The sequence below is a fragment of the Apodemus sylvaticus genome, chromosome X, assembly GCF_947179515.1.
Source record: "Apodemus sylvaticus chromosome X, mApoSyl1.1, whole genome shotgun sequence".
NCBI classification, from domain to species: Eukaryota; Metazoa; Chordata; class Mammalia; order Rodentia; family Muridae; genus Apodemus; species Apodemus sylvaticus.
This window is the reverse complement of record NC_067495.1, coordinates 116506879-116523925: the sequence shown is the minus strand read 5'-3', so window position 1 is coordinate 116523925 and position 17047 is coordinate 116506879. Positions and strand designations below refer to the sequence as shown.

The following is a 17047-nucleotide window of genomic DNA, read 5'->3' as shown; positions in this document are numbered from 1 at the left end:
CATATCAGGTGTTTCACAACTGCTGATAACTCCAACTGTAGAACATGGCCACCAGTGCATTCTTCTGGCTTTCACAGGTACCCACATGGACACACACACACACACACACACCTATACACCTACACAAATAAATACATAAATTGTAGTGGCTATTCCTGGTTGTCAACTTGACTATATCTGGAATGAACTACAATCCAGATTGGAGGGCTCACCTGTGATCCAGATCTTGAGACTGGAAGACACAAGTTTCTGACCTGGATCTTGGCATGGAGATCTTAAGTCATGGTGGCTATGGAAAGCTTAGGCCCAGGCAAGTAGTACATGCCTTTAATCCCTGGAGACTAAGGCAAGGAGAGCAAAGAGTTCAAGGTCAGCCTGGGACAAAGGAAGTCACAGATTCAGAGTGGTGGCACACACCTTTAATATGGACCATACCTGCTGCTGGAGACATCCATAAGGACATTGGAAGAAGGAAGATTCATCTCTTCTTTGACTGCTTTCACTTATTTGCCAGCACATCTGTTGGAACCTACTTCTACAGAAGACCAGCTGAAACAACTAGCCTCATGGAACTGAGAGACTACTAGATTCTTGGACTTCTCATTAATAGCTGCCCATTGTTGGGGTAGTTGGACTACAGACTGTAATTCATCACAATAAATTCTCTCAATATAGAGAGACATCCCATAAGTTCTGTGACTCTAGAGTACCGTGACTAATACAAAGTGATAACCAGTAATGCTCAGATAAACAAAAACTAGTATACCCATACAATGAAATACTATTCAACCATAATTTACGTTAATAGGTATAAAATTCCCTTTTGAAATGATAAAATGTTCTGGAATTAGATAATGGTATTGGTTACACAACTGTGAGTAAACTATCACTAAATTGGTTTACTTTTTTTTTTCTGAGACAGGATCTCACTATGTAGACTTGGTTGGCCTGCAGCTCAACAAGGTCTGTCTGCCTTTGCCTTTTGAGTACTGAGATTGAAGGCCTGTAACCATGCCTGACTATCATTTCACGTTTAAAAAGTGAATTATATATAGCTTGAATTTAGTCTTCTAGATTAATTAATTAATTGATTAAATTAATTTTGTGGTGTTTCAGGCCCCACACACCACAAGTCAGAGGACGGACAATTGAGAGACTTAGACTGTACTTGCCATCCGTTGTGTGAGTCCTGCAGATGAACTTTTGGTTATCAGGCTTTTACCCGTTGACCTTCCTGGGTGCCCAAATTGAATTGCTTCTTTTTTTTTTTTTTTTAAATAAAGAAACATACTTGCAATCTCAGTGCACAGGAGGCAGAGGGAGGGGTATTAAGAGTTCATGCTACCCTGCACTAGATAATAAAATCTTGCACAAAAAGAAAACGAAACAAACAAAACCGGTGGAGAGATAGAGTGATTAGGAATGCTGGCTGCTAGCCAGGCGGTGGTGGCGCACACCTGTAATCCCAGCACTTGGGAGGCAGAGGCAGACAGAGTTCTGAGATTGAAGCCACCCTGGTCTACAGAGTGAGTTCCAGGACAGCCAGGGCTACACAGAGAAACCCTGTCTCGAAAAAAACCAAATCCAAAAAACCAAACAAACAAACAAAAGAGTGCTGGCTGCTGTTCCAGAGTACTTGGCTTCTGTTGTACTCTTTGGAGTCAGCGGCTTACAACCTTCTGGAATGCCAGATCCAGAGAATCCAAAGCCTTCTTCTGGCCTCTGCAGATACAAGGCACAAATGAGGCGCACAGACATATATTCAGGCAAAGCACTAGTACACATAAAGTAAAGATATATAAACCTTAAAATAAATAAACTAGAGGCGGTAAACTAGGGGCGGGAAGAGTGGCTCAATGCTTAAGAGCACTGGTTGCTTTTCCAGAGGACCCAGGCTCAATTCCCAGCTCAGGTTATGGTAGCTGGCAGTGATTTCGGATCCAAGTGATTTGGCACCCTCATCCAGATATATGTGCACGCAAAACACCAATGTGCATAAAAATAAAGCTTAAAAAACAAAATTTAAGAAATAAAGAAGCAATGGGACTGGAGGCCACGGCTCAGTGATAGAATGCTTGTCTAGTATGTACAACAGCCTATATTTAATCCCCACTACAGCAGAAAAAAAAAGCTTCTATTTCATTACGTACTCGTTCTGAATATAGCCAGTAAAATCAAAATATTTACCAGTATATTTAAAAATCTAGGTTATATTATAATGTATTGTCTTTTATTATGTCGAGTTTTACATATATTCATAAATATTCATGAACAAGAGAGCTGGCCCTTAGTGGGTAAAGGTGCTTGCTGCTAAGCCTGACTACCTGAGTTGCAAAGTTTGAGGTTCACGCACGCGCACTCACACGCACGTACGCACGCAGGCACACATACAAGCGCGGCCGGGGGGTGGGGTGGGGGGTGGGGCGGAGGATAAGGCGGGAGCGCGCGGTGTGGGAGTGGCGCGCCAGGGAGGGCGCGGGAGGGTGCGGGGAGGGGGAGCTCGGGAGAGCGCGCTGTGTGGTCGCGCGGGCGCGCTCGGGAGGGGGCGCGCAGGGTGGGCGCGGGCGCTAATAAATAAAAACAATATTGATGACTGTATAGAAATAAAAATGATTGAAATAATACTGAGAATGTCGATAACTAAAGGTGTCTCAGCTAACTGAGCGTCTGTCAACTGAGCACCCTCCCCCGCCTCCCCCTGCAATTTAGCGGGATGGAATGTTCCGGAAGTTAATCAAGCCGGTATCAACACGTGACCAGTGTGGAGAAACGGTCTCGAGCGAGTGTCTGTGACGCCATCTCGGCGCGACTCTTCATTTTCTTGGAGTTTTCTGGCTGCCCTGCCGGAGCTATGCCGAAAGTTGTGTCGCGGTCCGTGGTCTGCTCAGACACCCGGGACCGCGAGGAATATGATGATGGCGAGAAGCCCCTTCATGTCTACTACTGTTTATGCGGCCAGATGGTCCTGGTGCTGGGTGAGTAGTGGGAAGTGGGAGGCTGCAAGGAAGCATCGGGATTCTTTTTCTCTTTTCTTTCCTCTTCATTCTTTCTTTTTGCCTTTTTCTTTTTTGCTTTGAGACAAGTAGCTCAGGCCGACCTTGAACTCATTATGGTAACCTAGATTGTCCCCGAATTTGCTGGTGATCCTCCTGCATGTCACTGCATTCCAGTCGTGCACTACCACTCTAAGCTCAAGTTATTCTTTAGTGATTAAGCGAGGAAATCTTTCTCCATTCCTTCAGATTGCCAGTTAGAGAAATTGCCCATGAGGCCCCGGGACCGGTCTCGCGTGATTGATGCTGCCAAACATGCTCATAAGTTTTGTAACACAGAAGATGAGGAGACTACTTATCTTCGGAGGTAAGGGCTTAATGCTCTAGTTCACTATTGTGTTGAGGTCTGTTTCTGATGAATGTAAATTATTCTATGCTAGTGGGTTTTTTTTCTGGTTTTTTTGGTTTTTTTTTTTCTTTTTTTGGTTTTTTGAGACAGGGTTTCTCTGTGTAGCCCTGGCTGTCCTGGAACTCACTCTGTAGACCACGCTGGCCTCGAACTCAGAATCCGCCTGCTTCTGCCTCTGCCTCTGCCTCCCAAAGTGCTGGGATTACTGGTGGGCGCCACCACTGCCCGGCTTATCCTAACTTATCTTAATTTGAATTCTTTATTGTATTTTATTGTAATGACACTGAAATTTGCCTCTCTTGGCATTTGATAGCTATGATGTTCCAATTACAGGTTTGAATGAGTTAGTACAACCTGTAACTTCCGTTATTGTTATGAGTATTATTTGCAAGGCTGGGGATGGAACCAAGGGCCTTAGTCTTGCTTGGTGAGCACTCTCCTACAGAGTTACATCCCCAGCCTTATGAATGTCATGTGCCAGGTGCTGAGCTAGGTACCAAATCTGTGGATAAGGCACAGTCTTTATTAAAGAAATCAGTGAGGAAACAGGCTTCTTATTATGATAGAAAGAAATGCTGGTGCTGTGAATAAAGGCTATGGGAAAACAGGTGGGAGAAGGTTATTTATTTTACATGTCTTGTGGTCAGGAAAGGCTCTGAATGATAGTAGTATTTGTGCTTGGCTTGAACCACAGCTTCACTAGTTCTTTGAAGAGGATTCGGAACAGTCCGGGTAGAGGGAATCTGGAAGCATTAAGAGCATCAAATATAATGTCTATGGGAAATTTCAATAGTCTTTTGTGGCCAGAGCATGGCTTACTGTTTTATAGAAAAGGCTTCATGAGTACTGTGGTGAGGAGAGTGAGATGCATTATCTGAAGGCAGTGAAAAGCTATTTCCTTGTGTGTGTGTGTGTGTGTGTGTGTGTGTGTGTGTGTGTGTGTGTGGGCGGGTGTTGCTCATGTGTATGTGCATGCTTGTGGAGGTCCAAGGACAATCTTTGTAAACCTTCACTACATCTTTGAGTGCCTTCCACTTTCTTTCTTTTTTTAATTGTTGCCAGATGGTGGTGGCACACACCTCTAATCCCAGCACTCAGGAGACAGAAGTGGGTCTCTTGAGCTCGAGGCCAGCCTGGTCTACAGGGTGAGTTCTAGGACAGCGAGGGATACACAGAGAAACCCTGCTTCAAAAGACCAAAAAAAAGTGTCTCTCTTATTGGCCTAGAACTTACTGAGTAGTCCAGTTGACTGCGCGGCGAGCCCCAGAGAACTGCCTGACTCTGCTGGTGTTGCAAGGACACCACCCAATCCAACATTAAGCTATTAGGCTAGCTTCCAGGTGATCAGTCGATCAGTCTCAAATCCTCCTGCTTGCAGACTGTGATTGATCTCCTCCTCAGCCTGTGTGTGTGTGTGTGTGTGTGTGTGTGTGTGTGTGTGTGTGTGAGAGAGAGAGAGAGAGAGAGAGAGAGAGAGAGAGAGAGAGAGAGAGATGTGTTTTGGTATGTTCCTGTGAGTGCAGATGCCTGCAGAGGTAAAGAGAAGATGTTTGATTCCCTTGGAGCTGAAGTTCCTAGTGGTGCTTGTCAACTACCTAGTAAGGGCAGTGACAACCAAACTTGGGTCTTCTGAAAGAACAATGTACTCTTAGTCACTGAGCCATATCTCTCCAGCCCCTTAGCTCCATTTTCTAAGGAGGGAGTGATCTAGTCAGATGCATAAGCTTCTATGTTGAGGGATCCTTGATGTATATGGGTAATTTAAAGTTACATAGAGTGTGAAGCCAAGGATAAGGCCATAACTCAGTTGGTACAGTATTTGCAAGTCTTTTTTTTTTTTTTTTTTTTTTTTGAGACAGGGTTTCTCTGTGTAGCCCTGGCTGTCCTGGAACTCACTCTGTAGACCAGGCTGGCCTCGAACTCAGAAATCCACCTGTCTCTGCCTCCCAAGTGCTGGGATTACAGGCGTGTGCCACCACTGCCTGGCTAGTATTTGCAATTCTTGATACTGCATATAACTGGGATGGTAAAAATACCCTTGTACCCTTGTAATCCCAGCTGTAGGGAGATAGGAGCAGGAGGATTAAAAAGTTCAAGGTCACATATATATCAGAGGATATATATGGTTTATGTGAGACCCTTTTACATACATACAAAATAAAATAGATGTGAGAGAAGGAAGGGAGTGAAGATTTACAAAGTAGACAAAAAAAAATTGGACAGAACCAGGAGAACCTAATAATACAGAGAATAAGAAAGGAAAGAGGGGCTAGAGAGATGGCTCTGCACCAACAGCACTGGCTGCTCTTCCAGAGGACCTAGGTTCAATTTCCAGCATTTATGTGGTGGATGGTGGCTCACAACCATCTCTAACTCCAGGTCCAGGGGATCTGGTGCTATCCTCACACACACACACACACACACACACACACACACACACAGGTTTAAAAAAAAAAAAGAATCCCAAGGTGTGTATGAAAGATAAGAATGGTCATCCACAGGTGCCAATACCACAGGAGGTCCATTCTAAGGAATAAAGTCCACTCATTTATTTAGCAAATACCTCATTTTCTGAGCTCCCTTGTATGCTGAACACTGCCCTAGACACTTGAATACACTATGTATTAACGTGATAAAGCTGCTATAGTAAACTACCATAACCTGGGTAGCTTTAAGTAACAAAAAAATGAACAGGCTCAGATTTGCAGGCTGAAGTCTGAAAATTGTCAGCAGAACAATTTTCTGCTTTTGTTCTCTTGCTGCTTCCTACTACCTCATCCTGGGGGGGAGATGGGGGATATGGGGGGGGGGAGGGGGGCAGGGCGGGGGAGATGGGAGGTCGTCCTCTGTAGACCAGGCTGTCTGGAACTCATAGGAACTCATAGAGGTCTGCCTGCCTTTGCTTCCTAAATTCTGGGATTAGAACCATGTGCCATCAGGCCTGGCACTTTTTTGTTTTTTGGTTTTTTTTTTAATTTTCATGTATAATTTGTGGGGGTGGGGTAGGATGTGCATGGGGCTGCCTGTGGAGGTCGGAGGACAGCTTTTGGTAGTTTTCTTCCCGGGGATAGAACGTGGGTCACCGAGATTGGTGTTAGATACTTTGCTCTCTGAGTCATCTCTCTCTTTTCTGAAACTTCTTCTCCCCAACAGTCCTTAGTGATTTTGAGTTTTAACCCCCAGCTATCCTTCGTGTCCCATGGCTTATCCATGCATCCACACCTGTTACCATCATGTGGCTTTTTTTTCTGTGCCTTTTCATTTTTAGAACGTTGGTTTTCTGTATATGAATTTTTGCCTGTGTGTATGTTTGTACATCATTAGTGTGCCTTGTGCCCATAGAGGCCAGAACAGGAGTCCCTTGGACCTGGAGTTAAGACGGTTGTGGGTTGCCATGTGGTTGCTGGGAATTGAACTCAGGACCTCTGGAAGAGCAGCCAGTGTTCTTAACCTCTGAGCAGCCCCCTGTCCTCTTATTTTAAGTTTTTGTTGTTGTTTTGTTTAGTTTTGCTTTGACAGTCTATCATGTAGCACAGAGCCTTGAATTGGGATACTTAGTGGAAAGCTTCCCAACCCCCCTGCGTATACCTTCCAAGGGCTTAGATTACTCGTGTCATTTTTCCCTAGGTTTTATCTCTTCCCCCCATTATTTAGATTACTGGTTTTGAAAATTACCAACTATCTTTAGGATCACTGTAGTAAACACATATAATATTTTTTTAAGTTCTCTATTTTAATAGTATTTGTAATGGTTATTCCTGGTTGTCAACTTGACTATGTCTGGAATGTACTACAATCCAGAGTTGGAGGGTTCACCTGTGATCCAGATCTTGAGGCTGGAAGACACAGACTTCTCTGACTCCGATCTTAACATGGAGATCTTGAGGCACAGTGGCCATGAAAAGCTTTGGCCCAGGCAAGGTAGCACAGGCCTTTAATCCCAGGACACTGAGGCAAGGAGATCTCTGAGTTCAAAGTCAGCCTTGGACAAAGCAAGTCCCTGATCTAGGCTTGGTGGTACAAACCTTTAATCTGAGTCATACCTGCTGTTAGAGAGACCTACATAAGGACATAGGAAGAAGGAAAATTCACCTCTTCAACTGCTTGCAATTATTTGCCAGCACATCTGGTGGAATTTACTTCTGCAGAACACCAGCTGAAACAACTAGCCTCATTGGACCAAGAAACTCCTAGATTCTTGGACTTCCCACTCACAGCTGCCCGTTGTTGGGGTAGTTGAACTACAGACTATAATTCATCACAATTAATTCCCTCAATATAGAGAGACATCCCCTAAGTTCTGTGACTCTAGAGAACCCTGACTAATACAGTATTATATATTAACATACATTATTTTGTTAGTACAGAAAGTCATTTCATACAACTAGGCTTCAGTCTCCTGTATCATAAGGCTAGTTGAGACAACTACTGGCTAGCCCTAGATTGAAGTAGAATGAAAGAAACACTGAAATGTAATCAGCCTTACCTTTAGGGTAAATCAGCCTTAGGCCTAGCCTTACTTAGTGGCAAGTAGTACCTTATTTAATGGCAGGCCTAGGCCAGGAACTTGTGGCCAAGTCACTGTTAGGGTTCAGAGTTCTTAGCACTTACAAGCAAGTGCACTCTCCTTTGATATAGTTCATGTTTTAGTCATGGGCAGCTTTTCCAAGGATACACTATGCTGTTCTGTTAGCCAAAGTAGAGTTCTAGTCTGTTCTGTTCTTACTGTGCCTCTTTGTTGCCAACCTTACTGCTGAGCACACAGCCCCTGACCCATCTTTCCCATCTACTTCTTGAGTGAGCTTGGGCAATTTGTGTTGTTTTTTTTCTTGTGCTTTCACTTTGGTTCTTTGAGATAGGATTTCACCCTGCAGCCAAGGCTGGCCTTTAGCTGGATCCACCTGCATCTGCCTCTCTTGAGCTGGCCTGAGAAGCAAGTGCCACCACACCCATTCTTTTTCATTCTCTAACTTTTAAGTTATCTAGTTTGTTGGCATATAATAGTTCCTAGAATAACCTGGCAGGCCTTTTATGTCTCTACTATTGGTACAAAATCCTGGAGTTTTAAGTCCTAATGACATCAGACTAATTCTCTGCATAGTAATTCCATGAATACAGTATGCATATATGGAGTATTTCCTTTGAATGAAGTCCCATTTTCTATCAGGACTCTGGCAGGAGCATCACCTCTTCATGAAGTTTCTGTGAGTCCCTCAGATATGAGTACCACCTCCTCTGCTGCCATTACAAATTCCTCCATTTAAGAACTTGATATCATCAGCCAGATGTGATGGGTTAAGACTGTCGTCCTAATATATGGGATTCTGAAGCTGGAGGATTGCTTGAGTTTGTCAGCCTGGGCTACATAGGCAAACTCCAGATCATCCTAGGGGACTTCAATAAGATCTTATCTCAGAAAAAGCTTCCTTGAAATATAAGTTTAGTTTTCTCATTAAGGTAAATTCTTTCGAATTCATTCAGTATTTATTGTGCATCTTTTATATGTCCAGCACTTTTAATTTTATATCTATGGTATTTTGTCTGCATGTATATTGTTTACCACGTGTGTACCTTGTACCTGCAGAGACAAGAGGGCATTGGACCCCTGGAACTGGAGTTAGAGATGGTTGTTAACTACCCGGAACGGGGTTCCGGGAACTAAACCTAGATCCTTTGGAAGAGCAGCCATTGCTCTTAACTAACTGCTGAGCCTTCTATGTAGTGCTCTGCTCAGCTCTGGCGAGTGATAAGGCAGACTCTGTCTCTTCTCAGGGAATAGATGGAAATTTCGTAGAAAAATCAGGTACTTATGATTATTAGAAGCCGTATGAATGAAACAAAGGATTGGTAGGGAAAGTCACATGAGAACTTCTTAGTGGAAGTGTTCAAGGGAAGGCCTCTGACTAAGTTGCTTATGAAGTGGCATCAAAGTAGATGAAGAGAGCACCCCTAGCGACGTGATGAGCCGAACGTTCTAGGCAGAGAGAGGGGAATGTGTGGAAACAGTCACCTGTTGGAAAGCACATATTCTTTTCAAAGAACTAAAACAGAAGGAAGACTGGTTTGGCCAGTGTGTGAGAGAGGGAGACAATGGAGAAGGCGCTGCAGAACACAGGTATGTTCTTGAGTGGAGCCTGCTAGGCCATGGTAAGGAAGCTACAGTTTATTCTGTAAAGGGAAGCCATTCCTGCCTGTTTAATGGAGACAGTGATTTGGAGGAAGAAACTAACGGGAGCAGATTTCAGAATACGAGGTTGAAATTTTTTATTTCAGATAGGAATTCAGATTGAGAAAGTCCTCGCTATGTTACAACATACATGGAAGAGAGTGAGGGCAAGAGAGAGACAGCGACTCTGTATTGAATGTAGAAAAAAAAATCTCAAATTCCCACATGCTCAAAACAAAACAAAAATCAAAGACAGATCAGAAACTAAGAAATACTTGTGAAGTCCATTAATAGTACAAATCTCATTAATAATGCAAGTCTCCTTAATGTTACAGAAAAACATGACTGAGAAGATATGAGCTAATGGTTCACCAAAAAAAAAAAAAACAAAAAACAAAAAAAAACAACCTAATGGCTGTTCTATTGGAGCTAAGATATATAGCTTCAGTTTAAAAAAAAAAAAGAAACACAAGTTGGGAGGTTCTGTTTTCTTTGTTTCTGAGATGCATCTAGCTATGTTACTGAAAAATGTATTTTCACTACTAATATAACTTTGTTGTGTGTGTGTTTGGCATGCATGTGGATGCATGTTTGTATGTGCACACGTAGAGTCTAGAGCTGAATGCTGGGGTGTCTTCCTCTGTCACCCTGCAGTTTATTCCTTCGAGACAGTATCTCTTGCTGAGCTAGATTTGCCATTTCACCTAGGCTGGCTGGCCAGTGATGTCTCAGGATCAGCCTAACTTGATCCCCACAACCCCGGGGTTACAGGCATATATAGCCATGCCTGGCCTTTTATGTGGCTGCTGGGGATTTTTACCTTTGGTCCTTGTTCTGGCTGAGCAAGCATTCATTGAGTCCTCTCCCCAGCCTTTGGCACAGCCTTTGTCGGGTGTTTTTCTATCCCTAGTTGGCGGAATCTATAGATTTAGAAACCATGGATAGAAAGGGCTGACTGTATAATTGGTTGCTGTTTTATTGTAGTTAATATTGTTGATACTCTAAGTCAAGTCACTTTTGTGATGATTTTGCTACCCTTCTGTCTGCTCACTTAGCATGGTACCTGACCACTATTAGTTGCTCAGTACATGTTTGTGAAAGAAGAAATGCACGTTAGAGTCATATATTTAATACATGCTTAACTAGCCAGTAGATCTACACAATGAAGAGCTTCTGAACTTTTAGCGTGAATTATGTTAAGTGATGAATAAGCAGAAAAAATGAGCTAGGAAGTGAATCAGGTATGAGATACACTCTTAAGTTTTCCTTTTAACTTCCATTTCCTGTGCAGGCCTGAGGGCATTGAACGTCAGTACAGGAAGAAGTGTGCAAAGTAAGTAACTCCAGGGTGGGGTTTTCTGGTCTTAGGTAAGTAAAAGCATGATGTGTTAGAAAAATAAGTCTCTCTTTGGCATCTTCAAACCAAATGCTAATATGTTTCCCAAAGATGCTAGTTAAATTCCATCCCTGAGCAGCTGATTATAAAAGTGAGGAAAATGGGAGCCTTTTTTTTTCTTTTGGGGCAGTGTCTTGATATGCAGTTCAGGCTAGCTCGAGCTTTTGATCATTTTCCCGAGCCTCAGTACTACTGGGACTGTAGGCATGAGCCACCACATCGGGCACAAACTTGAGGTTGTTTGTTTTGTTTCTTTTGTTTCCAGACAGGGTTTCTTTGTATAGCCCTGGCAGTCCTGGAACTCACTCTCAGAATAAAAGCAAAAAAAAAAAACAAAAAAAAACCAAAAAACCAAAACCAAAAAACCCCTTAGTTTTTAACATAATACAACTTGAGAGAGTAAAATTAAATATGTCTGCAATACAATTTACCCATTTAAATATTCCATTTGATGGGTTTTGACAGAAAAACTACAGTTAAATAATGCCATCATCATCATGATAAAAGACATTTCAAGCAGTCCACATAACCTTTGCAGACAGTCTCCTCCGTTCACCCTTTCCTGGTAGTCACTGCTTTCTATCCCTGTGCTCCTGCCCTTCCTAACATTTTAGGAAAAATCCATAAGTTTTCTACTACATACAAATGCATGCCTTTTATACCTGGTCCATCTTTCTCTTTCCTCTCTATTCCTGTTTCCCTCTCCCCTTCTCCCACTCCTAGCCTGCCTGCCCTTGCTCCTTCCTTCCTTCCTTCCTTCCTTCCTTCCTTCCTTCCTTCCTTCCTTCTTTCCTTCCTTCCTTCCATACATCTGGGGATCTAAAGACAGCTTGCCGAAGGTTCTCACCTTTTCCATGTGGGTGTTGGGGATCACACTCAGATTGTCAGACTTGGCAATAGGCTCCTTTAACTGGTCAGCCTCTCACTGGCCTCTAGACCTAATTTTTCTGTTGGGTGTTTTAGAGATTGATCCAAATTACTATGAGGTCATTCGTTTCTTTTTATTGCTCGTATCCCATCCTATCAGTTCATTTACTTATTCACAGCACTCTTTATTTTTGAGGATTCCAGGGTATCAGTCTGTTTGCCCCATTCACAGTGAATTCGAGTTGCCTCTAGTTTTAGCTATTACCAGTAACGTTCTATTCTAGATAGGTCTTATTGTGGGAGATATCTATGTATGTGTGGAGTAGAATTGGCTGAGTCATAATGGAATATGTGACAATATAATTTAGTTCCAGGTTCATGGATACAATGTAGACTGTAAAGCTAAGAATTTTAAAGGGTGTTTTTTAAAACAAAATTTCCAGCTTTAGGCTATTAATAGTAAGACTATCAGTGATTTCTATTTTTGTTGTCGTTTTGAGTCAGGGTAGTTCTGGATGTCTTAGAACTTACTGTGTAGACACAGTAATCCTTGAACTCACAGAAATCCACCTGCCTGTGGCTCCTGAGTACTAGTATTAAAGGCCAGGCACTATGCCTGGCAGTTGAGTCTAATCTTGGTGTAAGGATAATTGTGTTGGCTCTCAGAAGATTCAGAGTAGGGACAATGAAGGAAGCAAAATAACTTGAGGACAAGAAGGCATTTGAGTAGCTAGTCATACTGGATGGATGAAGCTGGTTTTTAATCATATCTTATAGGTCTACATTTAGCTCAGAAAGCAAAATGGTCAGCTAGAGAAAGTGGCAGTTGTACAAGCCAATAGCAGCATTAGCTAGCATTTCCCAAACTTTGTTTAATGTTAATACATATGTGATGCAGATGAAAATAGCCAAGTCTTGGGCCTCACTCATCCCTACATTTACCAAACCAGTATATTCTGGTTGAGACCTAGGAATCTGATCAGAAATTTCAACATGTACCCTAATTAATTCTTATCAAGTTCTTTTGGGGAAAAGTGAACATTTTATGCCACAAACCAAACTATTCTTAGAGACTGAGTGTACTTTTGCAGGTGTTAAGGATGTAGAATTAGAGGCCTCCCAGAGATTCACTCTGCCATTTGCAGGTGTGGACTTCCGCTCTTCTACCAGTCCCAGCCGAAGAATGCTCCAGTGACCTTCATTGTGGATGGAGCAGTAGTGAAATTTGGCCAAGGCTTTGGGAAAACCAATATATATACTCAGAAACAAGAGCCTCCTAAGAAGGTAATTATCATCAAAGGACACAGACGGCTTAAGATAGCTACACATTTAGCCCCAAATTTAATTAGTGCTGGGGACCAAATCCAGGAGATTTCCATGTTAGGCAAGCATCATTGACGTGTAGCAATGCCCCTGCCCTTCATTTTTAAGATACGATATAATACCTGAGAAACTTGCCTTTGTTGATGAAATATTTATGAAGAAGTTGCCATTGTTGTATACTAGTAGATGTTACAGGACTATGATGTTTATTATTTGCTTTATAATGCAGTAGTTTCATAACCTTAGACATTGTATAATTTTTATTTTCCTTTTCAGTTTTTTTTCATTTTAGAGTGGGAACAACTAAATCCTCCATGAATTAGACTGATTTTTAAATATATGTTTTGAAACCCTTAATAGTGGGCTGCAGAGATGGCTCAGCCGTTAAAGGCCAGGCTCATAACCAATAATATATGAGTTTGGTGTCCAGCACCCATGGCTGTCTCTTCAGCCACCTTTTGCATGATGGTGGTCATAGTGGTGACTTTGGTGATGGTAGCGGTGGTGATGGTGGCAGCAGTGGCTCATACCTTTAATCCTAGCACTCCAGAGGGGCAGAGGCAGGCAGATCTTTGATTTCCACACCAGCCTGGTCTACAGAGTGAGTCCCAGGCTAGCCAGGGCTACACAGAGAAACTCTTGGAAAAACAAAAACAAAAGCCAAAAACCTCAATAGCAAATGCTTTCAAACATTAACAGTTAGTCAGCCTGACCCTAAGAGGCAGCTATTCCCACACCCCTTCTGTAGACAGACATGCACATAAATGCACGTGTGTACATGACTCATGGATCCTTCTGCGGTAAACTTAACCTTGATGCCTCTTCCTACTATTCTAGGTTATGATGACCAAAAGGACTAAAGATATGGGCAAATTCAGCTCTGTTACTGTGTCTACCATTGATGAAGAAGAAGAAGAGATAGAGGCTGTAAGTGTTTCTGCTTTCAGGAAAATTGGAATGGGGGAGGGGATCGAGAGGACTCCAGGGTTCTGTTCTGTGCAGAGCAGAACAGTTGGCAACCTAGCTTTCCCACTCTGCTCTGCTAATAAGCAGTTCTATGCTATTGGGCTAGTGCCTGTCTCCCTGAATGGGAGGGAGAGCTATAAAATGAGAACACGGAACTTGGATCCTCTCACTCTTTTTTAATTTTAAAGCTACTGAAGTGGATTCAGGCATATAATTCTAGTACTCTGGAGACTTAGACGGGAGGATCTCAAATTCCGGATCTACATGCACTCCATAGCAAGATCTATGTTCAAAACAAATAAACAAATGAGATAGTGTACTGAATAGTTTTCAGTCCTCCCAGCCTGGCTCTGATGGTTCGAGTATGTCCTTAGCAATACCAGCAGTTGCTTTTCTGGTATTTTAGTCAAGTGGTTTTTACTGAGGGGTCTTATCTAATGATTTCCATGGAAACCTGAACTCTCCTGGGTCATCGAGAAGATGAAGAGTTACAATCGTGGACTTGAGTAGTATAAATAACCTCTGAGGTCTTTGTTGTGGTCCCTGAGAAGTGCATCATCGGTCTAAAGGTCTGTTCTGTTTGCTCCAGAGGGAAGTCGCTGACTCCTATGCACAGAACGCCAAAGTGATTGAAAAGCAGCTGGAGCGTAAAGGCATGAGCAAGAGGCGGCTGCAGGAGTTGGTGAGTGGCATGAGGAGGGAGGGCCCGGGCATGCCTGGCTTGGATTTCTTACTTTGAATGATTTGCAGAGGCAGGGGGAGCCTTACGGAAGCCCTTGGGAGTTCCTAGTATAGCTGGCTGCCGGCATTCTCACCCGGGCTCTGACTGTGCTGGTAAACCCTGCTCTACAATAGTGGCTGGTGCCCAAAGCTGAAATTAGAAACCTTCTTTGAGAGACCTAGCTAGGGTAATGTTTTACTCTGCCGCTTGTGCTCTAAGGTCAGGAGGTAAGAGCCAGGTTTTTAGTGCTCTCCAGAGTGATGGTGTCCAGTAGCTAGCTACCTCAGTAGCTGCTATCATTACTTTTAAAACACTGCTAGTTTTCTGCCTTATCCATGGAGTTAACTTAAAGCACAGCACCTCTGTGTAGGTTGGGACCTCCATTTTTTTTTCTTTTTTAATTAATTAAATTTGTTCTCTGATAATTCCATGTATGTATGTATGTATGTATATGTATGCATGCATAGTCTACATTCTGATTGCCCTTACCAACATTCCCTTCCTATCTCTCCTACTCCTGTCCATTACTAATTTCTTTTTTTTGTATAACATTTTTTTAGATAATAATAATAATTGCTTATCTCATTAATCTCAGACATACTACATTGGTGCTTCATTAAAAACTATATAAATGTCTTTTTAATTTTTTAGGCTAGCATAGAAAGTAACGGGTTTCATTATGGCATTTTTATAATTATGTCTCATTATCTTCGTTCTCATTCTTTCCCTCCCCACCACCCTTCCCAGACTCCGTGCCCACCCTGGTTGGTCTCCTTTCTTCTTCCACATTGTCTCTTCTGCTTTTTTGTTTCCTCCTTTCCCCTCCCCCTCTCTCCCTCTCCCTCTCCCCCTCTTCCTCTCCCTCCCTCCCTCCCTCCTTCCCTCCCTTTCTTCTCCTCCTTCCTCTCTTTCTTCTGACTTCAAACTTGCCATGTTGCCAAGGCTGAACTCTTGATTGTCCTCTCTTGAGCTCCCTAGGTCTGTGATTACAGGACTTTAGTCCTCTTCTTCCTCTGCTTTCTTATCACATGTATTCCATTATTCCTTTTCCTCCTTCATAACCGTCTTTCTAGATTCATGACCTACACACACACACACACACACACACACACACACACACGTCTTTAAATCTAGGTTTTATGAGCCAGAGTTTTAAGTTGATGAATAAAGATTCTGAAACCATTTTTGCCGTGTACACCAAGCAGTAAGGGAGAGTGAACAGTTAGAATAAACGAGATGTTAGGAATGTCATGCGATTGTGATATATCAGGACATACTTTTTTTTTCTTTCCAGGCTGAATTGGAAGCCAAGAAAGCAAAAATGAAGGGGACCCTGATCGACAACCAGTTCAAATAATCAGGATCTTTCTGAGTTCAGACTGGAGGCAGCACTTAGATCAGGAAGAATAGCTTCAAGATCTCGTGGTCTGGTTTCTGTTTGTCCCAGGAGGGTTTTCTGACCATCCCATTGGTTTTCTGACATTGTTTTTCTTTTCTTTCATTGAGATCCTTGACTCCATTTTGCTTGCTTTCTAGGAGGTAGATTGTAAAGTCTCTGTATATATGTTTCCTGTCTTTCTTGTCTCTGAGATCAAGTCCTGTTACATACCAGAGTATGGTCTTGGACTTTATGAACCTCCTGTCTTAGCCTCTCTGGTGCTGGAGTTCCAGGACTTCACCATCACGGCTGGCTTCTGTCACAGTCTTCTTTTCTTTTGAAGTACACTTCTGCAATGTAGCTAGCGCTAGTAAGCATTTGAATGTCTCTAGTGTCTGAGGTAGATGGTTTTTTTCTTTCTTCTTCAAAGTTATTGCAGTGTTTAAAGATTTTTCTTCATATATAGATATGGGAGGAAAGTTGCAAATTAAGTTTAATATTACAAAAGGTGGATCCTTTTAAGAAACACTGTCTCTAATCTTTGAACTGTTCTTAGAATTGTCTATGGTTTGAATCTTTCTCCTATCAGTAGAGATCAATTAGAAACCCCAAATCTGCAGAAATATTTCTTTACTCAAAATATTAGAATTATAGGCGAGCCATGCTATGTCAGACTCCCGAATAAAAGAAGGAAAAGCCATGTGACTGGGAGTGTAGCTCAGCAGTGGGATGCATGCTAGGCATGTGTGAGGACATTCCCAGCACAAAAAAAAAAAATAGGAAAGCCAGATCACAGTTGCAGGGCAAGGATAGTTCAGGTCTGATTTA

General features: G+C 42.5%; 1 protein-coding gene across 1 annotated transcript in view; it reads left to right on the top strand.

The window, feature by feature from the left end:
- Window positions 1–2722: 2722 nt before the first annotated feature.
- The window catches only part of Steep1 (STING1 ER exit protein 1), a 15912-nt gene continuing 1587 nt past the window's right edge, over window positions 2723–17047 (top strand). The window contains exons 1-7 of the mRNA XM_052171124.1: window positions 2723–2975; window positions 3243–3360; window positions 10860–10901; window positions 12977–13115; window positions 13992–14081; window positions 14710–14802; window positions 16136–17047. The exon at window positions 16136–17047 is cut by the window's right edge and continues 1587 nt beyond it. Of these exons, the coding sequence (XP_052027084.1) occupies window positions 2852–2975; window positions 3243–3360; window positions 10860–10901; window positions 12977–13115; window positions 13992–14081; window positions 14710–14802; window positions 16136–16198 (669 nt within the window). The 5' untranslated portion in view covers window positions 2723–2851 and the 3' untranslated portion in view covers window positions 16199–17047. The remainder of the gene's footprint in view (window positions 2976–3242; window positions 3361–10859; window positions 10902–12976; window positions 13116–13991; window positions 14082–14709; window positions 14803–16135) is intronic.